Source organism: Trichosurus vulpecula, chromosome X (assembly GCF_011100635.1).
Source record: "Trichosurus vulpecula isolate mTriVul1 chromosome X, mTriVul1.pri, whole genome shotgun sequence".
Taxonomy (NCBI): Eukaryota; Metazoa; Chordata; class Mammalia; order Diprotodontia; family Phalangeridae; genus Trichosurus; species Trichosurus vulpecula.
The window spans coordinates 24,081,801-24,107,897 of NC_050582.1; the positions used below are offsets into that span (position 1 = coordinate 24,081,801).

Below are 26,097 nucleotides of genomic sequence, written 5' to 3' on the forward strand. Positions count from 1 at the left end.
TACAGCAGCAACCACTGATCCTACATTCATTTTATTCTCACAACATATCTGGAGAAAGTAGATAGTGCAGCATAAAGAACCAGAGGCCCAGAGCTGTTTAGTCACTTGAATATAAAGGCAGATACCCAGTTAATAGAGCTGAGATTCAAACCCATGGCTTCTAACTCTAAGCTACATGAATTGAAATTGTGACATTTGTTCTAAGTAGGTGTATGGCTTGATGATGGATGGGATAGGAAGGCTTTTGAGCCAGGGCAGGGGAAGGGGGCCTGTGCTGGCAAATGGGTAAGCATTCTACCCACTGAGCCTTCTTTTTTAAATGTAAATAACTTGGGGGTGAAGGAGGGGACCTAAATGGGGAATATAGAAATGTCAGAGCTGGAAGGGGTATTATTTATCTTCTAGCTCAGGGAATCTCCACTTTTGTTGTGTCGTGGCCTCCTTTGGCACTCTTTTTTTTCCTTTGGCACTCTTGCTAAAGCCTATGGACCCCTTCTCAGAGTCATGTTTTTAAGTGCATAAAATAAAATATATAGCATTGTAAAGGGAACCAAAGATTATTTCAAATAAAGATTCAAAATGTTTCCCATACAAGGTCATGGCCTCCCTGAAATCAAGACTAAGAACCCCAGATCGAGTTCAATGGCCTTACCTTACAGAGCAGGAAACTGAGGCCCAGAGAAGGATGTGACTTACTCAAGATCCCACAGATAAGCAGCAGGCACAGGCCTTGAACTCTTCCAACTCCAAAGCTTGTACTGCTTCCACACACCAAAATGTAGGTCAGATTTCCTCCCTAACTCCTAGCTAAATATATAAAGGGGCTTAGGGGGGAGGAGGTAGATTTTAGAGCCTAGGGTGGATGGGGGGAAGGGAGGCACTGAAATAGATGTGTGAGGAGGGCAGGCATCACACTGGGGAACTTTGGGCAGTCAGAGAGCAGCATAAGGGCACGAGACACCTGGTGGGTGGAGAGGGGCAAAAAGGAAAAGTGAGAGGATATTCAATTAGATAGTCTATGCGGCAACCTCATGTAGGACCCTGATGGATGGATTCTGGCCTTTGGCTTAGTCTGGCAGGGTACAGAAAGAAAGGCGGGAGGGCACAAAAAAAGCAAAACAAACTTCCTCCACTTCTAAATGTTGCCCAGGCCTAGCTCTGCAGCTAAGGGAATTTTGAGTTCTCTGTCATCAGTAGCTAATATGGAATGTCCTTTTTCTAGATTTCTCCATTTAGTTCCCTAAGAGTCAAAAAAAATCAGTAAGTTTACCAGGAATTCACTGCAAGGCCCTGCCCTGTGACCACCACCTGTTCTGGTTATTGATTTATCCAGCCAACTGGCTCCAAGCATCTCTCATTGTTGTCACATGGTCTGTTTGTCCACATTTTCCTGGATCCTGGAAGGCTGCTGCCTGGTGCCCTGTGACATTTAATATACATTCATCAAGTCCTGGAAACCAGATTAAAAGGTCTGTTTTCTTCTATACCCCAAATAAATCAAAGCCAACTTGGAAAAGGGACTTTTAATCTTTTGATTTGATCCCTGAAAAATTGCTTAGGGATTTGCCATTTGCCAGTCCTCCAGGAGACTTTAGACAGCATTGAAAATGAGGTGCTAGAATTGGTGTGAGATCAAACCTACACTAACAAGTCTATATCCTTGCTTTAGGGATGAAGAAAAATGCCTTTAGGGCTTACTCAAAGGAAAAGCAACAAGAAACTGAAACAGTTGGCTAATTCAAATGTATTTTATTACATTAAATGAGCATTTAAAATCCAAGTCAGTCTAAGCAGAAATTAGAGGTTAAGCATAATTTTTATTTTCACGCGTAATTTAAAATTCCATTTGCTATATAAATATACATTCAGTCCATTGTCATTGGTTGGTTACATCTTTATTATGGACACATCACCAGGTCACTGGGGCAAGAACCACTGAAGCACCTTCCTCACTACCTAGAAAGACTTTGTATTCATGATTTATGTCCTGTTCTCATCAAATCTTTTAGTGCCTCAGCCATACAACTTCATGCCTTTGGCCCAATGGACAAATACATGCTCATTTATATATATATAATATATATATAAAATATAGGTTTCATAAATCTATAAGAAATGCAAAATGAATAATAAGTTAGTTGCAAAACAAGCAGGCATGTGGCAAAGAAACAAAGGAAAGACCAACTTGGTTTGGTTTTTTGCTCTAAAAGTAGCAGGAGAGATGCATGTCCAGTCGGGCACACGTCTGTAAACGGCAAGAGCAAAGGAGAATTAGTTCTATCTGATTTTCTAACTATATATGTTTAGTGCCTATATTTACTCTGCAGCCAAGGTCTCCATTAAATAAGGAAATGAAGCACACACTGCCCAAGGCTACAGATCATGCAAAGATACAATAAATGTGTGCTTTAAGAATGTTCTTTTAATATGATTCCCCCCTCCCCCATCTCCCACTTAACCCCTGCTCTGAGCACAGATTCAGATACTTTTCAGCTATGATGTGCCCAGGTTTTCAATCCGAATGTTGCTAGTAAGAAAAGTACACAAATATAAAGGTAAAATAAGCATGCACTTGAACACATCACCATGTCTGGTGGTTTATATTGCAAGTATTCTGATCAGAAGAGCCAGTTACTTCAGTAACTCTTCTCTCCTGTTCTTAAACACATACACACACAGACACACACGCCAAATTGAGCTGGTCTGTGCCTTGCATGTAGTAGGTATTTAATTGTTGTTCAATTGAATGTTTCAATGAAAATAAAACTCAAAAATATACTCTTGGAGTTAGTTTGAAGAATGAGGAAAACTGCTGGCTTGATATCCAAAAAACAGCCATTCAAAGTGAATGGAGGAACCACTGGCTTTCTTCGTAGAGAAGGGGGGGATATAGCATGTAGCTATGAGTAGTAAGCTGATAGACTTGATTTTCCATTTCCTGACTTGATTCTATGGCTCCAAGTCCAGTCATGTCGCTCCACTTACCATTCGAATGACAATCACTAGATAACAAAGATTTCTTCCACCCATTCATTTCACATAGCAAAACTCTAGGATAGCAAAAAATCTGGTACTCCCTCAGGATGTTATAACAGCATTAGACCTGTTGGTATCGGAAAAAAGTGGCATGTGTTACTACAAGAATCCGGATCCTCCTTGAGGCAGGCAGTGTGTCACTAGTTTCTGTGATATTAGACTCAAAGCTGTTGCTCAGGGTCTCATCATTGGGAAGTTGTACAATACAGAATGAATGCAAGATCTGTAGCATGGTTAGAGGTTGGATTCCAACATGAGTTCTCCCCCATTAGTCATCGCCTGGTCACTGAGTTCCTCCTGGATCGCTGGAAGAGAAGTCTTCGCCGTCAGTGGTGTTTCAGTCTTGAAAAGCGACTCCATTTTGATCTGGGTGTTGATATAAAGAGACTTCTGAAAGGACTCCAATGTGAAGTAATAGATGAATGGGTCAAAGCAGCAATTGAGTGTCGCAATACACAGCGTAATGGGGTACATCGTTTTGGCAAACCTCTCCAAGGAGCAGTTGGTTATGGCTTGGGAGCGGACCAGAGCATAGAGGAAGAGAATAGAGTTGTATGGCACAAAACAGACAATGAAAATGGCCACATGCACAATGATCATCTTCAGCACTTTCTCTTTGTTGGTTCCAATCTGGGACAGTGTTGCAGGTTTCCGGAGGGTTCGAAGTACCAAGGAAGAGCATGTGAGGTTCAGGAGTAAAGGAATGATGAAGCCTACCACTTCAATAAATATAGTGATCTTGGACAAATAGGTCTTCCAGATGCGCTTGGAAAATCCCTCAAAGCAGGTTGTTGTGGAATTGGAGACATTGGTTGTGGAGAACAAAGAGGCTGATATCCCACCACTGAGGACCAGTATCCACACTCCTGCACACACGATGGCAGAGTTTCTTCTTGTCCGGATGGTACGAGAGCGGAAGGGATAGACAATAGCAAGGAATCGGTCAACACTGATGCAGGTGAGGAAAAGCATGCTTCCATAGATATTGGTGAGAAATGCAGTCCCAGAAATCTTGCAGAGGGTGTCACCAAAAGGCCAGTGTCTGTTAAAGTTGTAAAAAATCTTAAAAGGCAAGGTAAAAACAAAGAGCAAATCAGAGAGGGCCAGGTTGGTGATGAAAATGGCAGTCTCACTCCTCATTTTCATCCGACAGCAGAAGACAAAAAGGGATGCACAGTTTGTTATCAGGCCAAGGATGAACACGACACTGTAAACTGCGCCATTCAGATTGTACTTAAAAGAGTCATCTGTGAAACACGTCTGGTTGGTGCTGGAGTTTCCCATTCCAGTTTCAGACTAGGCTTCCAGAAGCTGCTGCAATGGTGTCTGTGTCTGTGGTGTCCATACACTGGTCAGGATGCCTGGGGGGTGGTGAGGGTGGCCAAGTGCCACTTGGAACACCTGCCTGTCAAAGAGGTAACTTCTCTGGGACCTGAATATTGCAGAAAGGTATTTTTCTCCTATAGGAGACAAGATGGAACCAGTCAGCACAGCAACCAATCAAGTATATTTCAAGTACCATTGCAGGGAAGGAACAGATCCACATCCTGTCTACTCAGATTTGAAGAAGAAAAGAGCCCAGACTAAGGAAATTCAGTGTCATGAAGTGCCCTGTGCATTAGCTGAGGCACTCAAGAAATGGGGGTTCTGGTCTAGCTGAGGGTTTGAGCAAAACATATTCTTTGTTTATTAATACTGTTACTATTAATCATCCCTTATAGTTTCAGACACTTAAGAGTTTTCATTATTTGACTTTATCTGCCAAATCTTCCTAACAACCATGTGCAAGCATTATCATCCTTGCTGTCAGTTCAGAGACTTCAGGTGATTTGCTCAGTGTCACGCGGCTAGTTAGGAACAAAGTTAGGGCAGAACTTAGGTCCCCTGGCTTTCAGGATAGCTTTCTTTCTACTGTGCTTTGCTGCCTGTCCTAAAATATATTTGCCTCTGGCATTCATAAGTACAATGTACTGAACAAAGCTAAATCTTTAGTTATTGGGGAACCCGTACAGCCTCAGGGCCTGAGCATCAGTGTCCACTGTGCAGGACCACAGATGGAGAAAGCACAGGAGTCTGGACAGACCCCATAATGATTCTAGGACACATCCTGAAAGTAGCATTTTTTTGCTAAATCCTTGACATGAGTTTATTGTCTTGTCACCTGCCTAAGGGCTCAGGTTGGTTGACATTTGATTGCCACGCTGTCTCCTTGATTTTCTTTTTGCTGGCCCATCTGAGTAGAGTTAGAGACTGTTCCTCTATAAACACTCATTCCCCCAGCTTTCGCCTACATAACCTGCCTCCCCAGGGGGACTGCTTCTTCATAGGGGAGCCACTGACTTAATCTTCTTGCTCAGTGTCTGTGCAGATTTGGGGGGAGATTTTTGTTTATATTTATGGAATGCCTTAGCTTGAGAACTGCTAAGGGAAAGGGCCATGTCTGTCTGCTCCCTAAGGCATTACGTGCAAGAGGTTAGTTTTTTAAGCCATTGAGATGAGAATCCTGTAGAAGAAAAGTGGTCTCTGTGTCCCACATAGAAAACAAATGAATTTCACATGGGTAATATTCTAAATGTAAAAAACCATTCCTCTAAAATGTCTCTTCCTTATATTAGCGACCAGAGAAACTTAGATTGTAGATGTAAGATCTAGTCTAAACCTTTGTGTTGTGTCCTCTACCTCTAGATGAAGAAACTGATATCCAAGGGGGGAAGTGACTTAGCCAAGGTCACCCATCTACTAAGTGTCAGAGAAGGATTTGGACCCACATCTTCTGACTCCAGATCCAGAGTGTCCTCCATTATACCATAATGTTCATTCCCAGGAACTAGATAAAAGGGCTTCTATACCTAAGCCAAAAAAAGAAAAAAACCATCTTGCCTGGGCTATTTAAGCCCACATTTTCCTCAAACCCAGTGCCCTGTAGTTTTACTGAGTGGTCCCACATGGAGACTCTAGGGCAGAGCATGCGATGCCCAGCAATCTAACCAAGAAAGTTCAGTCCACTCTCTGCAAGAACTTGATTTTGACAGCAAGTAGGATGAGGAACTCAGGGTTTATGATGGGAGAGACAACATTGGGGAGAAATGGGGCCTAAGGCCAAGGGTAGCCAAGAGTGAGGCAGCCCAAAACCCAGCATGCTCCTGAGTGAGATAACATGCCAGAACAGGTCTCTTCTGCTTAGGGTAGCCAGTGGTCTTGATAAGAACTCCCAAGGCATTTTTGATTCTGTATTTTTGCACTGGGGTGTTGCAGAATGAGGCCTATATTCAGAGTCAAAAGCCTTGGGTTCAAATCTTTACTCTGCCACTCACTAGCCATGTGACTGTAAGCAAGTCACTTTACCTTAGTAGGTCTCAGTACAATGAGGTGATTGGACTAGAAAACTTCTAAGGTTCTTTCCTTCCAGCTGTCTATCTTCCCAGTCATTTCTAAATCATAGCACCTCCCCTTCAACCATCCCCCTCCCACCTGAACCTTAACTTCTGACCTTGGGATGCTGGGATTTTGCCTTCTCTTGCCCAGGGTCAGGTCTCCACACTACTTCCTGACCTTTTCCAAACCATGCTTAAACCATGCATACTCTCCCCCTTCCGTTCCTTTCTGGCTTTTGTCTTTATGTTTTGTCTTCCTTTGTTTTCACAGGAGCTTCTCAAGGCAAGGACTATCTTACTTGCTTGTACTTAGAGCCCCAGCACTAGCACAGCACCTGGCACCTAATCATCACTTAACAAACTGCTCCATCATTCACTCGTTCTTTTGGCCAGGTGTTTTAACCTGAAACTCTGGCCCATGATTCTAGCCCAGGGGTGGGGAACCTTCGGCCTCGAGGTCACGTGGGGCCCTCTAGGTCTTCAGGTGTGGCCATTTGATTGAATCCAAACTTCACAGAACAAATCCCACATGTAGCCTCGAGGCCGCAGGTTCCCTACACCTGATCTAGCCTCTGAGCCCACCTTCCTGTCTCTCCAAATCACACCTGCCTTTCAAGTCCCACCTCCTTTCAAATGATTTCACCCAGAAATAAGACTCTAACTGAATCTCCTTCACCTTTCTTAAGTAGCCTTCTTAAGAAAATGCTATATGATTTTTCTTACTCCCTTATTCTACGATTCCTCCAAAGTGGGTGTCTTCAAGGAAGTGACCAAGACACATAGACAAGTAGGGTGTTGAGTAGATGAAGAGCTCGGCCCAGAGTCAGGTCTGCCTCTGACACCTACTGGCTGTGAGATTGTGGGTAAGCCACTTCAGCTCTCAGCATCCCCCAAGGAGTTGCTAAACAATTGCCAGTCTGCAATTGGTGGAGGGAATTTCCTTACAGTCACAGGTCCAGACCAAAATCAATAGAATAGGCTGCATTCACACGGGTATGTTCTGTCTCCCTACCCAAAACATTGGCTCCAGAAGGGTGGGGTCTTCTACTTTTGCATACCCCAGAATGCCTAGTAGAGGGTTTGGCCCAGGAAGGCACCCAATTAATATTTGTGACCTTGCTCTAAGTAATCAAATGCTAGAGGAGAAAAAAGAATACAGGCAAGAAAATATTAGTCTTTTCACAATTCTGAACCCAGAAAATGGGAGAAACATCTGTCTGCCAGCCAGCCAGCCAGCCTCCTTTCCCCACTGCAGCACATAGCACCTTGGCTGTCTAGCAGTGAGAGTGTGGGCCTGGAATTTTACCCAGCACATTAGCCGAGTTCTATTTCTGACTCAGTATGGAGCTTGGCTATACCCTTCCTCTCCTCTGTATACATACCACCCATGTCCCCATCTTTGAGCTGGACTTGGGAGGATTCAGTAGGACCTGTGGAAAACTTTGGAATCTAACAGTGATCAACACTACCCAAGTAGCATTCTCTAAACTTTTCCTGCCCTCCCTGACACAACTGAACACTTATGCTGGCATTTCCTTGGCACCTCTGTCTCCATCCAAAAAGACATCATTCCTTTTCAGGTTTCTTTCTGTTTAGAAATCCTGTGTTTGAGTTTCAGCTGAAAGTAGGATCATGGGATTTTGGAGCTAACAACATCATAGGGCTTTATGAGTCCGACCTTGTCTTAAGCCTGAGTAAACTGGACCTCACAGAGGGGAGAAGTGATTTTCGCAGTGGTCACATGGAGCAAACAGTAGAGCTGAGACTAGAACTCCAGATTGAGACGGACTTGAAGTTTCTTTAGGGGTTCCTTTTGGACTGGGAAGGGATCACACATTTATGAAGCACCTCCATGTGCCAGGCACTGTGATAAGCAATTTCCAAACATCTTATTTGACCCCAATGAAAGCCAAATTAGGTGGAGACTAAATTCCCCGAAGCGTCCCAGGATCTTTAGGGCGAGGCAGGCTGAAAACAGAGCCCGGGCAGCAGCTGGGGCTTCAGTCTGTTTTCAGCACCTGTCCTGGATTAAACCCATGTCCCTGGAATGGCACTGGGTTGAAGAGTTGTCTCAACATCAGAATAATAAGCTTACAGAGGCTTCTCCCTCCAAATACTGCATTCAAAGTCTCCACCCTTGATGCTATACTTAGGACCACGGAACATTTGAGCTAGGGGACCTTTGTGCCAATTTAGTCCAACAGAGGCAAGTTGACATCCAGACAAGGTAAGGGGCTTGCCCAAAGTCACACAACCTATTAGGCAAAAATTGAAAGCAGCCCTCTAGGCAGTTTTATATCCTTGGGGGACCACGCCCAAGCCAGCTGAACTGAATGGAGCAAGAAGCAAGATTTCTTGAATGGTTTTGGGAAAGGCCTTGTTCCTGTCCCCCTTGGCACCTCTCTGAAATAGCCCACAGTCATGTAGAGACCGGTGAGATGGAAAGCTGTCTTTTATTTGAGACCCAGCTCTGCCACCCCATGGTACTTAGAATGTTCTTTTCTGCTCCACCAGGCTCATGCTTTGCAGATGGAGGATTCTGGGAGGAAGGACATTTATTCACCCCAATGAAAAAACAACAAGGTAGGTTCAAGGAATGGCTTTTAGTTGTGAAGGAGGCAGAACATAGTTACCACTAGGGCTTTTCATAAATGGTTAACAGATTGTGCAGTGAACAGAGGCAATGGGCCAACATGTGTGCTTCAGATGAGTTGCAGGGGAAAAAAATTCTATGCACACACACACACATTTCTGCCCTGTTTTTACAGCCAATTATTCCCACAATTAATCACTTGGTGAGTTCAGTTCATCAGAGAGATGCTTTCCCATTGACAATGGGCAGGAAGCAGGTCAACTGAAGGTGGACCGAGAAAATCCAACCCAAAATGAATCTTTAACTTTGCCCCACACATATGGACTCAATTCAGACAGCTCATTGCAGGTACTCCCATTTTCCAGTCTTTCTTTTGATTTTTAACAATAATGAAGTATGCTAAACTTGGGATCTCCCCAACTCCTGCAGAATATTTAGCCTCTCAGCCCTCCTCAGTTAATAAATCAATCTCTGCAGTTTACAAGGTGGGAACTTTCCAGGGGATACCTTAAAAGCACAGTTTTCTCCCACTTACTCACAGGGTTGTTGTGAGGATCAAATGAGACAATATTTGTAAAAAGTGCTTAGCACAATACCTGGAACATAGTAGGTACCATGTAGAAATGCTTCTTCCCTCCCTCCCTCACTACCTGCACACATGGTGCCATAAGCAGAATTAATCAGAGCCTGGGAAACCAAGTCCCAGAAGGCTGAGGAAACCTCAAGTCTCTCCCACTGATTCATTTTGAATAGGATTTGGGCAGGTTTGAGTAGTTCAGCTCTCTCGAGTATTTCCTCTTTCTAATCTGGTGGAAGTGTATGAAACTTGACACAATAGAGTCCAGCACTTCCTCTGACACCATTGTATTCTTGCCTATAAATACTAAATAGTGTTGGGAGCTAAGGGATACCGAAATGCTGTGAAAATCCAGGGAGCCCCACGTGACCCTGGACAAGGGATGGGTAAGGCATTGGCAACAGTAGAGAGCTGAAAATAGACAAGATTAAGACATTTCCCAGGCCAAAGCGTAGAATCATCAGCCAAGGTATGGCTGCTATTGAAGTTCAGGTTATAGTATTCTGTTGTTGCTATTTCAGAAGAATATCCCTAATATGGCATCGTCATATATATAACACGCCATATGGAGGAAACTGCCAAAGGCTTCACTCCACAATTGAGCTAGGAAATTGATCCCTATCAGCTCAAATTCTAGGCAACCCTCATTTTGTGCTAAATGCTTCACTTGTTCAACCTGGGTTTCTATGTTCCATAAGATCTCCTGGGAGAGCTGAGAGGTATTTCCTGTTAATGGTGGCTTCCCCGGGCTAGATCTGGTTTGCATTGCCCTCCTGGCTCTTCTCCCCCTGCCCCCCCCCAATCCATTTTACTTAACTCAAGCGCTGGACTGACTGGGCCCCTGATCCAATCAGATCCTATCTTCCCTATCCCAAAGGCCAAGCTGATTTTCCCTCCTCTTCTGACCAAAAGTGGCTTCACTTCCCCAGTAACCCTTCACCCACTGACATGGTCCATCACTTGGAAAAGAAGAGGGTCGGCTGCTCCAAAGCAGAGGGCCAAAGAATTGCATCAGCCTCCTTTCAGTAATGTGGTCTTTTGCCTCCACTTGGTTAGGAAGTAAAATGATTACAGAGAAATTGCTCAAGCTACAGTTTTAGAATTGTCCTGAGCCTTGAGACTTGGTATCTCATCACAACAGAGGGGCTGGAGGCTTTGAGGGAAATTCCTGGAAGCACTAATTTCCAAATTCTGCACTTTGCCTCTATGTCAACTGGGAATTCTGCTTTGTTTCTTACCACCCCCAAACTATCTGGGCAGGCTTAACAGTTTTCCATTTGGACACCTAATTATCATATATCTATGTGCACTGATGCAGGGGGACATGAATACAAACCAAGGGGACTGAGACCCCAAAGATGTGAGTACATTGTCTATGTATGTGTGTGATGGCACACACACACACACACACACGATTTAGAATAATACCTTACATTTGTATTAGCTTAATTAACTGGATCACAAGAAACAACAAGACCCTTTCATCCTGTCCTGGGCTTGGTGGTAGCATTGCCTTTAATAATTCTGAATGCTTGGTTAAGGAAAGGGGGCAGAGAATGAAATGAAGAATTTGGGGAGATATCAAATAGGAGACTGGTTACCACCATAGTCTCAGACTACTGTAGGCAGCAATTGTTACAATACTTTGGGCAAGTGACCAAAAATTTTAGTGATGTGCATATACATCTATAAAATTGTGGGAACTGTGACTAGCAAGCACCCTCTGAGGAATGCTGGGAGATAAATGAGGGAAAGTCACTATCTAAGGGGAATTTGCATTTTTCCTTTGCTGTAGATCAATAACTTTTTTGTAACTTCAAGTTATAGAAAGTTGCTTGTGGCACTAAGAGGTTCAGCAATTTCCCAGGGTCACCCAGTCAGTGTGTGTTAAAGGCTGGAATGGAAGGAACCCAGGCCTTCTTGACTCTTACTGTACTTACTATACCAGGCTGCCTCTCTGTCTGATTATGTAGCATGCCTAATTCCTACAATGTAATTCTTTCTTTCATTCTGATGTTCTCCTCCAGTACCTTATTGGGGTGTGAAGCTGACCCTGTGCTCCTGAAGGCTCGTCCGGCCCAGCTGGAAAAGCCTCAAGTCTGGGTCTGGGGTTGAGCCATGTGTTTTTTATCAGAGGACTAGCTGAATTTAGTGCAGGCTCTTGATCAGATTAGTTGACGAGTAGTAAATTTGGGATATACCCCCCAGGTAGTACGCCAGGGTATGGAGGATTGGGATCTAAAGCAGTAGCAAGCACAGGCACCTACTCTGATGAATAGGCTGGTACATAAGGTTTAGAACTAGGAGAGACATCAGATATTATGTAGTCCCACATTCTCAGTGGAAACTGAGGCCTAGAGAGGGAAAGTAACTTGACAAAAATCCTACCAGATTGGCCCTCTGACACCAGATGTCCAGATGCAGCCTCAGAGATTACTTAAATAACCTATTTGCCAGAGAGATGCCAAAGAGCTGCTGAGATGCACCATGGTCAGCTCCTCTCCCCACCCAAGGAGTTATACCTGCGTCCCAGAGTCAGGGCTTTATAGTCAGCTTAGACCCAGAACAGAAGGCAGAGATCATGACAATAGAATTGAAATCAGACAAGATAAGGGTTACCATACGAACCCAGCAGGACTTTGGGACCCTCTAAGTTCTTTGCTCCAGAAGTGTAGGGCGTTCAGGCAGGTTCTCCAAACCTGTTACTTCAATAGCTGGGACTGTATTGGCAGTCTGGCCTTGACTGAAGGGTCTAACAGTTCTTGGCTCTAGAGAATCTGAAATTATTGGAAGAAATATCCAGTGAAAAAGAAATACATGTGCACTTTTCTTGGAAATTCACATCTTTTGAGCTCCAAATCCCCCTTCACACTGACACCCAATACAGAGAAACTGTATTATAAATACCCTCCCTTTTTTCCTGATGTGAGTTTGCTGGTGGTAGTGATTGTTCCTGATCCCCCTCCCTACCCCCCCCCACACACATTCTGTTCTAGCCATACAGTGGTCTGACTGTGAGAGGCAGAGGAAGGAGAGCCAATGCAGGTAAAGGGGGAGGTGGGGAGGAACACAGAGTGCTGGAGCCCCCATGGCCCATCAACCCCAGGCCTGATTTCTTCCAAGACCTGCCACATCCACACATGGAAAGAGGAACTGGTCATGTAGAAAGAGTATTCCTGAAAGGGTCCAAATTATTACTTTAGTTTTACCAATGCAGATATTTCCTCCCACAATGCAACCTAGTCTCTCTATGCCTGTTCATCCTGCTCAACTCTTACCCATATCCTCCCTGAAATTTGCCATAGGAGTCCACCTAATGTGTCTGAGTCCTAACCTGTGTTCTCTTGACATTACAAGAGTATTGATAGAGCATGTAGTCTGTCTAGCCACTTGCTATCCTTTACTCTCACCACATAACTAATGAACGATTTAATTCTTTTTAATTGTGAGTATGTCACTTTCAGTTAACAAGCATATTTAATTTACCAAAAGACCCCATTCTGGGATGATTCCAAATAATTGGGAATATACACGATCTAGTAAAAATAACTCTGGCTCAGGAGACTCCGATTTTATTCCTGGTTTGCTCAATGACATTTCCTCTCTCTGGGCCTCAGTTTCTTCATCAGTAAAATGAGGAAGCTAAACTAGATGATTTCTATTGTTCCTTCTAGCTCTTGATACATTCTAGGTTCTAGTTCTAAGGTTCCTCCAAGCATTGACATTCTAGGTATGGCTAACATTCCTAGCTGTCATATGAAGGCCATCTGAAAAAGGGGGTGAAGAAGAAGGGAGGAGCAGGCTACACTCTCCCATTGGATTAGCACATTACCCCTCCCTGCAAGAGAATGTAGCCCTCTTGAAATTTTCAGATTCCCAGATAAAGATTTCTTCAATTCTTAAGAGGGCTAGGAGTGAAGTATATGTTTCCCCTCACACTATACCATCACTGACCTGAATAAACCATCAAAATGAATGGCTGATTGCATGCTCTGCTATTAACAATTTCCAGCTTTCCTTGGAGCTTTTTTTAAAAAACATATTTCCAAAGTGGGGTGATTACCTGAGTTGGGCTGATAAGAATAGATTTGGTTTAAGGCCTTGAAATCCTAGTCTCATGACTGGGCTCACGACTCCACCAGAATGTGTAGGTGCCTTCTCCTCTTCTCTTACTTCCTTAGAAGTACTCATCATCCCAATGCCCCTCTAGTTATAGAAGCTAGGGAAGGTGATGTCATGGTCATTCACTGCTAGACACAATAGACCTTTACGTGAGTGCCAATTGTGTGCAGAAAACAATTCTGAAACTGGGTACCCCACAGGAACAGCCTTACACCTGAGAACCTGTACTGATTGATAGCACTTTCTAGTTGTATTGAGGCTGGTGAGCCAGGAGTTCTTAAACACTTTCTGCCAACAGTCCACCTTGGCAGAGAATGCCCTGAGGGCTACCTGCTCCCTCTTGCCAACTCAGGAAGACTAGGAGTGCAATGCATGCGACATAAGAAAGCTATGTTGGAGTTTTTTCAATATCCTAAGCCATTTATTCATCAGGCCAGACGTCAACATGGGGACGCTATCATGTCATAAGCATGAAGACTGTATGCTTCCATGGTCCAGCTGCCCAGAGAAGCTTCCATGGGGACCAGGTCACTGAGAATCATTACTCAAAGCCTAAGTCTCCTTGGCGGCCAATAATCCTTTGGGTGAGGAAGTAATCCAGGGCGAACAGCTCATCAAGTGGTCAATTTCATAGTCATTTACTTTTGTCTAAAGAGGGGAGGCTCCTTGTACATAGAGCTCCAGATTGGCCATTGGTGAGTCAGAGAAATTAGACTCACAAGCTGCTTTATCTTGAATTCCTTCTCTACCATGTGGGCAGAGACTAGACAATATGAAGGAGGGAAACCATTTTCATCAAATAAGACACAAATAGCTTGCCTGGTGTATTTTACCTTCAGGGGCTCTCCAACTCTGTACAGGATACTCATTCAAGACTCTTTCACAGGCTGGTCCCAACTACTCACCTGCATAAAATCTGCTTCAGCCAGGCTGATCTTCCTGTCTCCGAGAACCCCATGAGTACAGTCTTACATTTATACCTTTGTTCATACTGTTCTGCCTAGAATTCCCCTCAACCCAACCCACTTTCTGCCCATCAAATCCTACCCATCTTTCAAGACCCAGCTCAAAACAGTATTACCGAGCACCCATGAAGCCTTCGTTGACTTCCGCAACCACAGGATTTCGAGCTAGATGGGACCTTATAGGTAGTCTAGTTTGGCCCCCTGACTTTAGAGAGAAAGAAATTGAAGCCCAGAGTGGATTTGCCTGAGTTCACAGAGCTAGTATAAAGCAGTTCTGGCATCCTGGCATTTGAACCCAGGGTGTTCAGTCCAGTGTCATTTCCACTATATCACTACAATGATCTCTCTCTCTCTCACTCTCTCTCTCTCTCTCACTGTTTCTATGTCTCTCCTCCCTCTCTCCCTCTGTCTCTCTCTCTCCTCCAAACTCCTTAACATCTTATATCTATCATTAGTTATATGGTGCTTATAATGCCTTGTATTGTTGGGTAACTTTTCATATGGGTATAATTTGCTTCTCTTCCTAGAAGGTAATTTCCTTGAGGGCAGATAATTTATCATATTTACCTTCAGATCCTCCTACAGAGACTAGAAGTTTTGACTGATTGACTGATATCCTGATGCTTTTCAATATCCTGTTGATGAGGTAGGGCCATCAGCCTAGCAGTCCAAAACCTTGTAGGCTATCTCCATGTCTGGTCTTTATACCATCCCTATCAGTTCCACTCTCAGTAGATTTACCCCTAGACCTGGACTTGACCCTCATCTGGCCATCCAAGCCCTACTTTTCTTTGGTCCCTGAGTCGACATTCAGGCATCCTTTCATTAGCCAACCTTCTCCCTGCCATTTTCCCCTAAAAGATGAAGTGGCTATTGAACCACTCAGAAGAAGACAAAATATAGCAAACCATTTTATTTACTAACTAGTAAAATTTATAGACATTTCTTATCTTTTGAAGGATGCTAGCCCCCATCTCTCTTTGCCAATATTCACTCAGTGAGGTAGGTGGTCTTCATTTTATCTCCTTTTTAGAGAGATGAAGTGACTTGCCCAAGGTCACACAGCTAGTAAGAATCAGAGCTGGGCCTCAAACATTGACCTTGGAGAGACAATGTGGTATAGGAGGAAGGACCCCGATTTCATTTAGAAGCTCTGAGCTAAAATCCTGGCTCTGCTACTTGAGCTTGCCCAGGGCACACTTTCTCCCTAGACCTCAATGTCTTTCCCTGTGAAATAAGGGAGTTGGATTAAATCATCTCTAAGATCCCTTCCAACTGCAAATCCTCTGGCTCCAAAGCCAGGGTTCTTTGTACTGGACCAGGAGGCCTCGGGAAAACACAGCCTAATTTTCCCTGGGGTCAATGGCCATAGGCTAAGCTTCTAGTTTTCACCCACAATTTTCACAAGTCTCATTCTTCTATACAAGTCAAGGGCATGAACACACAAACACAAGCAGTACGCTACTTACACAGTGGCCCTGACCTTCTCACAACAACGACTCAGGTTCCCCTCAAAGAGATTTAGCCCTTTGGCTTCAAGTTTGCCTGGGTGTTTGTGAACCCCCAGCTCCATCCCTCTTTGTTTTCTAAATGTGGGCATTGATTGGTAAAAGCCCCATCTGAATTATTCAAACATTTTCCTGTATTTCTCTGTTTTATAAAGACTGCCTTAAAATTCTGAGGCCAGTGATTTTATCAGCTGACCAAATACCCTCCCTAGCAGGAATGTAACTTTTAGACTGCTTCACAGGTTGTGTTTGTGTGTGTGTGTGTGTGTGCCCACGCGGGTGTTGGGGTTACTTTTGAATGTGTCTTGAGCCCCCTGAAAGGGTAGAGAGCTTTTGGCTCTGGTTCTGTAATAGTTGCCTTTATGCTAGCTAGGAAAGGGGGTTGGTATAATCCGGCCGGGTGAGATGGTGAATGACCCCACCAAGCTTTGAGCTACCTCCCCATAGGGATTTGTTTGGTCATTTTCCCCACTGAAATCTTGTCGAATTAAACAGCCAAATGCCTGCAACAGAGAACAGGGGAATGCAGACCAATTCAGAAAGAGCTTTGCCACGAAGAATGTTAGAAGTAAAAACACAAGGAGTGAATTACTCCGAAAGGATTCTCTTCATACCTGCCCCATGTCCCGATTACCCCGATCTGTCTTTGTCCTTGAATTATGCATCTATTCATTTCCTTCTAAACAGCTCATCCAATTTACCCAAGATCCAGGTTTTCATTTGACACATATAGGACCGTTTTGATGAATAATTCAATTTGCTGGCCGTCCCATTCCCATACATCCATCACGCTTGATGGGCTAGAAATCTTATGCACGTTAACCCTAAAAGAAACCTCTTCCCAATAGGCAGCCTCTGAGCTTGAAGAGAATAAAAGAAAACCGTAACCCAGAGCAACAGGAGTTTTTAAAGTGCTAGACACGGAGATGCCTTTAATCCTGCTGGCAAGGTACGCTACATACTGTATTCATTCCCAGGCAACTCTGAGCTTCCTGGGACATTTGTGTTCACTTTAAGCAGAGTCCTGAGAACCCCATGGTCGTTTTATTATATCCCTTTAGGAACAATTGAAATCGATTGTTTGTTCAGCCCAAAGTTGCAGAGGAGCCTTCTGGCCCTGAACGGTCCAAGAGGCAGGGTGCCCGCTGAGGAGCACACCCCCAGCACCCCCCACCCCGCTCCCCTCCCAAACAACAGACCAAAGGAGACTTACCCCGAGTGAGAAAGTGCGTTCATGGCAGCAGACAGTTAGCTAGCAAGACCCAGTGCCCGACTACAACCGCAGGCTCTATCCAAGTGCATGCCTTTCTCCATGTCCGGCGCAAAGCGAACGAACGAAAGCAGCCCGAGCCGGGTCTGTCCCAGCTTCTCACTGCCGAGCGCTCATCCTCAGAGCGGGCAGAGCGGGCGGGCGGGCGGCGGCAGGGGCGGGGGCGGGGGCGGAGGACATGGCTCGCCTAGCCTTTGTTTAGGCACCCAGTCTCCGGAATGCCAGAGCCGGCATGCCTTCGGCAAACAGGACACAAGAAAGGGCCCAATGTCTGGGGAAGAAGCCGAGGGGCAAGGGAGCACTTGGGGGTCTCAATAGGAAATGCTTTCCATTGGCTCAGGAGGTCTCGTTGGGAGCCCAGAGCCCGCCCAATCCCCGGGGCTGCAGCCGCGCTCGGCTCGGCTGGGCTCGGCAGGCACCAATCACTGCGCGCACGCACCGAGCTGGCCTCCCAGCTCATTGCCCAGGAAAGGCCGTTTGCACAGTCCGGAATTGGCAGCTTAAGTGCCACTTGACAATGGCTAAAGCTTCTTTCCTGGCCAATTAATGGGCAGAGAGAGTTTGTGTGCGTGTCCGTGCAACGGGATTGCCTCACCCGGAGCAGCCTAATGAGGAGTAGGGGACCGAACCGATTCGAAGCACAGAGGGTACTTAACAGTCCATCTCTTCGGAAAGAAAGAGGGAGGAGAAAGAATGAAAGAAAGAGAAATAGAAAGCACAGAAAGGAGAAAGAAAGAACACAGGAAAAAGAGGGAGAAAGGCCACAAGGAGGAAAAGCACTCAGAAAAAAGGACGCAGAAAGACTAAGGGAAAAGGAGGGGGGGGGCGGCGGAAGGGGGCCACGAATGAAAGAAAAGACCGGAGGAAAAAAAAGAATAAAGGAGAAAAGGCAGCAAAACAAGAAAGAAGTTCTGAGTACTTACTGTCTTAAACTTGGGAAGTGCCACCGGTGGAAAAGCACCTCGGTCCCAGTGGCCACATGCACACCTTCCCCAGGAAAGCTCCTCTTCTGAGGCCGGAGGAGGGCCACCCCTCCTCTTAAGTAGTTGGCTGAGAGGAAGTCTAATTAGCCAGAAAGGCTCAGGGGCTTTCTAGTGACCAAAGTAAAGGGTATACAGATGAAACCTGTTTAGAATGGAATGATCTCCAGCTATATACTTCCTCCCCTCCAGTATTTTCTGCTGCTATAGGTTGCTGACTGGGTCGCCCACGCTTCTAATGTTATCCTCCCACCTCCTTTCCTCCCTCCCTCCTTGCCTCCTTCTCCCTCCCTTCTGCATCCCCACCCCCCCCCCCCACCCCAGTTGAACACTGTTATAGAACTTTACCCAGCCATCTGCAACTTCATTTCTAGTCTGTCCCACCACCAACCTGGAGCACCCCTCACCCCTCCCCCTTCTCTGGAATGAAAAATTCCAGCCAGGGGTAGGATGCTTTCTTTCCTTCTCTGGGTAGAGCCCTGCCTCTGGAGAATTGGGGGGATCCTCTGTCTGCTCCTCAAGTGCACTTTTGCCAATTAGCTGCCTCCCAAATAGGGCATGTTTTACTTTGTTTATTTGGCCTTTTCCCTCGGCTCTCTTGAGGCTGCTCTCCCTGGGAGTCAAGGCCAGGTCCAGAAGTAATTTTTAATGAGACTGACACTGACTCTACACCTCTTGACTGATGATAGAAGACACGGAAAAACACTTTGTCCCTTGGTCTCTGCTCCCTCTGTCTAGCCCTCTTCTCCCCCTTCCCATTTCTGTCGCTAAACATGGGCTACCTCTTGCTCTGCTTCCTCTTAAGTCAGGGCTGTCCAAAATACAGCCCACAGGCCACATGCAGCCCGCAGTGCGATTTTATGCGATCCACCTGTGGGTTTTACTTTTCATGAGCAAAAAATAATAATAATAATTTGCATGGAATGCGTATTAGATTTTTTAATTCCATCACTAATAAATAATCTCGTTGATGTTAATTTTCTTTGGTGTTTTTAAGCAGTATTACCGATGGAACATATCACAAGGAATTTTCGATCGATCTGTGGGATGCATCTGTCTGTACGAAGCAGACTAATCAGTATACACCTACCTTTATACTGTTGTGTTGTCATTTTGTTGTTTTGTGTTTGCTTTTGCGCTTCGTGCCTCCTCCTGTCGTATTGATGACATGCGTTCCCCCACTTTCTCTTAGTGTACTGTATTTTTTATTCTGGGTGCAGCCCTTGAATAATTATTTTATTTTAATGAGGCCCTAAAATAAGCTAAGGTTGGACAGCCCTGCTCTAAGTCTTCCGTTGGTGCTTACTGTGTATCTAATCCTATTCTGTGTGCTACAATGTACCCCAAGATGAGTAAAACGTAGTCTCCAAACTCCAGCAAGAAGCCCAGAGTAATGACAATGGATTTGGATCCACAGGTTGGGGTTTGAATCCATACTCTGCTACTTATTCCCTGTGAGAACTTAGGCAAATCACTCCGGGCTTCAGTTTCTTCCTCCGTAAAAGGCAGGTATTGGATTTAATGACCTCTGACCTCCCTTCTAGACAACATTCTACGATTCTACGTGCTACCAATGTGACCTGTTATAAGGCTCTTACTGAACCTAGGGTGCAGGAAGCAGCATTGTGATGGGGGAAAGCATCCAAACAGGACCAGGAGGCAGGAGATTTGAGTTGGAGTCCCAGCTTTGTCATTTACTGTCTGTGTGACCTCATACAGCTCACATTACTTGAGCCTTACTTTCCTTCTTCACCAGTGAAGTAGGGGCACGAGACGGTCAGGTCTTTTGTAACCATAAAAACCCTGAATGCAGTTATCGCAACCTCAGAGGCAACTGTGGGATCGTGGGTAGAGCATTGGGCTTGTATTAGAGAGGTCCAAATCCTGCCTCTAGCCTTTACTAGCTCTGTGTGACTGTACTTAATATCTATATGCCTCCATAAACTCCCTATGACTTATTGCTACATTATGGCCTGGTTGCACCCCCAGTGGAGGGAGCTACAGCTCACATGGGTAGTTCCCCAGACCGATGAAATCACAAATCTTCCCTATCATCCTTATTACAGCTTCTTTAGGGAAACAAGACACACGTATATAAAACTGTTCGGGAACATAGAGTTCAGGAACTGTATGATGGCAGGTCAGCAAATAATGCAGATATTAAGTGTAATGGAAGTATATCTTTGTGGATCAAGCAAGATCTGTGTGGCCTGGAGTAGTGAGAGATTTCAGGGAAGAGGTAGCACCTGAGCTAGTAGAGGGGAAGAATGAGCATGGCCTGAGAAGGGGACAGTGAGGATCTGGAGCTCTCTAACCATCCATGGTTTTGTTAAAGTCCTACTTTAAAGATCACCTAGAGACCTTTACAGAGGAGGAAACTAAGACCTTGAGGGTAGAGACTTGGCCAAGGTCACTCACCTAGTAAGTAGTAATGCCCAAAATTAAACCCAGGTTCTCTGGTTCCAAATCTAACTCTCTTTCTCCCTACCTCACCCTAGTTACTTTCATTCACCAGTCATGGACTCTTTCCTGGTCTTTCTGTACTGTGCCCCTCTGGCTTGATGCCCATTCTCATGGGCTTCTATCCAGTGGGCTCAAGTCATTTTTTGAATCTCACTCAAGATATCTTAAAAGTATTATTGCAGTGCCACTGAGTCATCAGCTCTTGTTGGCTTGAGCACAGAAATAAAGAGGAAACTGACAGCTACATAAATTGGTCATTATCTTGCGGGAAAAGTCCATATATGCTGCTTGATATCTCCACCATGAAAATAAAAGACATTGTTCCAAGCAATGTGCCCCTACAGACTTCCTCTGGGAACTCAAAGCAAAAATTAGTATGCTATAAGCTTTGTGGCCTTGGGCAAAAAAAAATCCTTTTCTTCTTTAGGCCTCAATTGTCTTCCCTGTAAAACAGGGAGTTGTATCACATCAAGAAATATACAGCTGATCTATAGTCACATGAAAAAATGCTCAAAATCACTATTGATTAAAGAAATGTGAATTAAAACAACTCTAAGGTAACGCTTCACACTTATTAGATTGGCTAATATGACAGAAAATGAAAATGACAAATGTTGGCAGGGATATGAAAAAATAGGGACGCTAATGCACTGTTGGTGGAGTTGTGAATTGATCTGACCATCTTGGAGAGCAATTTGGAACTATGCTCAAAGGGCTATAAAACTTGTATCCCAAAGAGATAATATAAAAGGAAAAAGACCTTTATGTACAGGAATATTTACAGCAGTTCTTTTCATGGTGGCAAAGAATCAGAAATTAAAGGGATGAACAAGTTGTGGTATATGATTGTGATGAAATGCTATTGTGCTGTAAAAAATGATGAGCAGGATGCTCTCAGAAAAACCTGGGAAGACCTGCACGAACTGATGCGGAGTAAAGTAAGCAGAACCAGGAGAACAGTGTGCACAGTAATAGCAATATTGTACAATGATCAACTGTGAATGGCTTAGCTATTCTTAGCAATACAATGATCTGATACAATTTTGAAGGACTCGTGCTAACAAATGCTATCCACCTCCAGAGAAGAAAACTGATGGAGTCCAAATGCAGAGCGAAGCATACTTTTAAAATTTTATTTTTCTTGGATTTTTTGGTCTGCATTTTCATTTGCAACATGGCTAATATGGAAATGTTTTGCATGACTGCATATGCATAATCTGTATCAAATTGCTTGCCTTCTCAAGTATGGGAGGGGAGGGAGGGAGAGAGAATTTGGAACTCAAAAATTTTTTGAAAGTTTAAATAAAATTTTACATGTAATCGTGAAAAAATAAATTTAAAAAGGTATCAGAGAAAAAAAAGCTATAGAGCTGAAAGAGACCTTAAAGCCCACCTAGGCCAGCTCCCTCATTTTAAAGAGGAGAGAACTGAGCTCCAGAGAGGAGAAGGGGACTTATCCAGGGTCATACAGGGTAGTAAGGAATCAGACCCAGGTTTCCAGTCACCGGATCTGATCCTCTTTCCACTACATGAGGGCCTAGTTGAGTACTAACATCTGTTCCAGCTCTAACATGCTCTAGTCCTAGGGAAACAGTGATCGCCAAAGAAATCTTCACTATATTTACGTCCTCCTCATACAGGCCAACTCTCACAGCTCCTATAGTGCTTTCTGCTGAGTGTTGACCTTTGTTTTGCATCCAAAGGGAATTCTTGAAGTGGGAATTCTGTTGCTGCCCAACGGTCAATATTTACCTCTTGAGTCAATAAGTCTAGTGCACCAAGATTCGGTATCTGCTTAATTCCAAATTCATATTCATGCTCTTCACAGGCTCACCATTCTTCTCCCCTGCCCAGCTGAAGTTGCAAAGCTGTGCCCATGTCCACATTGCTCCTGAGAGCATATGCTGTCTCCTCCACCCTCAGCAGCAGACAGAACTATGCTAGGGTGTGAGTGCAAGGCCAAAGAGCAAGGAGGAAGCTTTCCCAGCTAGAAAGGCCCAAAGCTGATCCTCAACTAAAATAAGCCCTTAAAAAACTCAGTTGTTCACATCTGGGCATCTGAAAAATGCCTCTGACATGGAAAAGGTCCATTCAAGATCACCTGGGAAGGAGCAAGTGTGTCTTTTGGTATCTCTACGAAAAGGAAGTCAATTGAATGTTGCTTCTGTCAGACTGACTTTGTACCCTCAAATGAGCACCTCACATGACTTTGCTCTCCCCTCCAAACCAAAATCAAGCTTTCTTTCTGCCAACAGTATTGACTTCACCCCAGGTGCCAAACATTCCCCCAGATACCTGGTGCAGATGGAGCCAGAAGCTCTTTATGCTTGCTTTTGAGTTGGACCCAGGTAATGGTTGGGGAGTGTATGGAGCCATTGCATCTTCCAGCTAGAAGAATCTCAATCCTATTTATTTCTCTATGCTCTTGAACGAATAACCATGGAACTCATTCATCAGGGCACTTATCCAGAACACACACTGAAAATGGACAATAAGCTGGACTTGGAATTGAACAGAAGGAGTAGATTACTCTGGATTGCCTTTAGGAAGTCATGGAGGGGCAGCTAGGTGGCACAGTGAGTAGAGCACTGGCCCTGGAGTGAGGAGGACCTGAGTTCAAATCCGGCCTCAGACACTTGACACATGTACTAGCTTTGTGACCTTGGGCAAGTCACTTAACCCTGCCAAAACAAACAAAAAACAAAAACAAGGAAGTCATGTAGTGCTTTCTAAAGAAATAAATATATTTTACTCATATTTTTATGTTTATGTCACCTACACTTCCCAATGCATCCCTCCCCCTCCTTCTCCCAGAGAATTATCTATTATAACAAAGAATAAAAAAGATAAGCAGTGTTCCACATCCATAGCCCTCCACTTCGGCACAGAAGCAGACGGAAGGACCTCTTCTTTAGGGCAAAGCTGGGTCATTATAACTTGTGGTTGTGACTATTTTGCTGTTGTTACATTGTTGTTATTAATTGTGAATAGTGTTTTCTTGGTTCTTCTTCATATCATTTCATGTAAGTCTCCCATGCTTCTCTGCATTCATCGTATTCATCTTCTCTTACAGTGTAATTATATTCCATTTCATTCATATACCACAGTTTGTTTCACCATTCCCTAATCGACGGGCATGTGCTTTGTTTCCAACTCTTTGCTGCTACAAATATTGTAATGTGTATGGGGACTTTCTTGTTATCAGTTGAGGGATATGCCAAGCAGTGCGATCTCTGGGTCAAAGGGTATGGAGATTTTCCTCACTTTCTCCAGATAATTCCAATTTGCTTTCCAGAATGGTTGAACCAGTGCATAGCTCTACCAGTAGCACTTTCTTTTGTCTGCCTATTTTTGCTCAGTCCCTTCATTAATGCCTATTTCCATCTTTTGTCACCATCGCCACTTTGCTCATACTAAGTGTTTTAACGACCCCAAGCTTCTCCCTGAAAAAATACCCATCTTTAATAGCAGTATTCTTCCAGTGAGGCTATATGGCTGCAAGTCATGAAATATTATAGCCTATAAAGAATTAAAGCTGATCATCCGAAAGCCAATGATAAATAAAACATGTGGTAGGCATGAACAGACTGCAACACACATCCCAGACAAGAGAGAATGCAAAAGAATTGGTATAAAGGATGCTGTCAAAGAAATGTATGATAAAAAGAACTGAGAGACAGAGAGAGAACAACAAAACAAAAAACCAAGCCCTGATTTGTAGTTTGCCAATTTCCTAGGCATAAAAGCTCACTCTGAAGGTTTAACCATCAGCTCCCTCTCATGAGCAGGTTTGAACTTGCTCCAGCACAGCTCTGGGCACAGGATCAAGTCTTGGCTCTACAGCTTACTTGCTGAATGACCTTGGACCCGGCTTTCCTCCATAAAAGAAGGATGCTAGACATTTCATTGCTAAGAACCCTTCCAGCTCTTAACACTGAAAGAGTCTAAGTGGCAGAGCCAGAATTTACACCCAGGTCCTGACTTCAAGCGTGGGTCTCTTTCTACTAGAGAACAGCTAAATTAGGAAGCAGGATCTGGTGAACACCAACAGCACCCCCACTTCCCAGGTTGGTTATCACCCCTTCTGGTCATAGGAAGAGTAATGAATCATTAAAACAACTCTGGGAGGAAATATGTCTGAACAGATGAGTTCAAGTTCAGGGCTTCTACTATCAAGATGAAACCAACCAGTAGAGTTTGGTATTAAGAATAAGTAACATTTATATAGTGCTTTCAGATTTGCAAAACACACCAAAACCAGGTCCTGAGGTGGTCACCCACAACACACTGCACTGGCACAGAGCGATGGAAGCAATTTGCCTAAAGTCGCACAACGATTTCGTGACAGAGCCTGGATTCGTACCTGTGACTCTTGAATTCCCAGCTAGCTAAGCCTGGATTAGCCTTCAGGTACCAAAAAAGATCAGGGACTTAGAGGAAGGAGACCTGAAGTCAGTGCCTGTCTCTGCAACCAGCCGTATGATCTTGGCTGTGTCACATTAACTCTTTGAGGCTCAGTTTTCTCACCTGTGCAATAGGAATAATAATACATGTATTACTTACCTCATGGGGTTGTTTGGAGGAGCAAGCTGGCTAACATATAGGAAAGCACTTTATAACCAAAGAATGCTACATAAATGTAGATTCTGCTCTCCTTCCCTTTCTCCTTAGCAAACTCCTTGAGGGCAGGGACTATATCTTGTTTATTCTTCTATCTTCTTCAGTGCCTAACAAGAGTGCATCAACTATTGTAGGTGCATGATAAATGTTTGTTGGCTGCTCATTCAGCCAAAGAGGAGCTCACAGATTCATTCTCACCCCATACTGGAGGGGTCCAGTAACGGCACTCTGCAGCCCCATTGAACTTGACCAGCCCCTAGGCCAGAATTCTGTACTCACTTGCCACTGGTCCTGCTTACCTGCTGGGGCCTCTTGAATGTGGATCTTCATAGATGCCCTTTTTTAATAGCTTCATGTGTTCCTTATATCAGCAGCATGAAGTTATCATGGCTCCTCCAATTGTAGCATTTAAAATCAGGAGACGGTTTTCCAGAGGCAGGAGTCCAGAACGAAAGCCATTTGGGCAGGACGTTTTCACCTCGAGACTGAATGTTAAAGTAGATTTGATTAAAATAAGAAATTGGATTTTTTTAAAGAAGTATTTTAACTGATATTAAACCTCATTAATTTTATGCTTTGACACACTCTG

General features: G+C 44.2%; 1 protein-coding gene across 2 annotated transcripts; it reads right to left on the bottom strand.

Annotated features, from left to right (window-relative positions):
- Nucleotides 1–2,466: 2,466 nt before the first annotated feature.
- Nucleotides 2,467–18,419, bottom strand: LPAR4 (lysophosphatidic acid receptor 4). Of its 2 annotated transcripts, none has more exons than XM_036740100.1 (3): nucleotides 18,369–18,419; nucleotides 12,209–12,357; nucleotides 2,467–4,496 (listed from the first exon to the last, which is right to left on the bottom strand). In XM_036740100.1, exon 3 carries the CDS (start codon nucleotides 4,318–4,320, stop codon nucleotides 3,271–3,273), a length of 1,050 nt encoding a protein of 349 aa, XP_036595995.1. In that variant the 5' UTR covers nucleotides 4,321–4,496; nucleotides 12,209–12,357; nucleotides 18,369–18,419; the 3' UTR covers nucleotides 2,467–3,270. The 2 variants fall into 2 exon arrangements, with proteins under 2 accessions (XP_036595995.1, XP_036595994.1); XM_036740099.1 differs by lacking the exon at nucleotides 18,369–18,419 and adding an exon at nucleotides 17,389–17,538.
- Nucleotides 18,420–26,097: the final 7,678 nt, after the last annotated feature.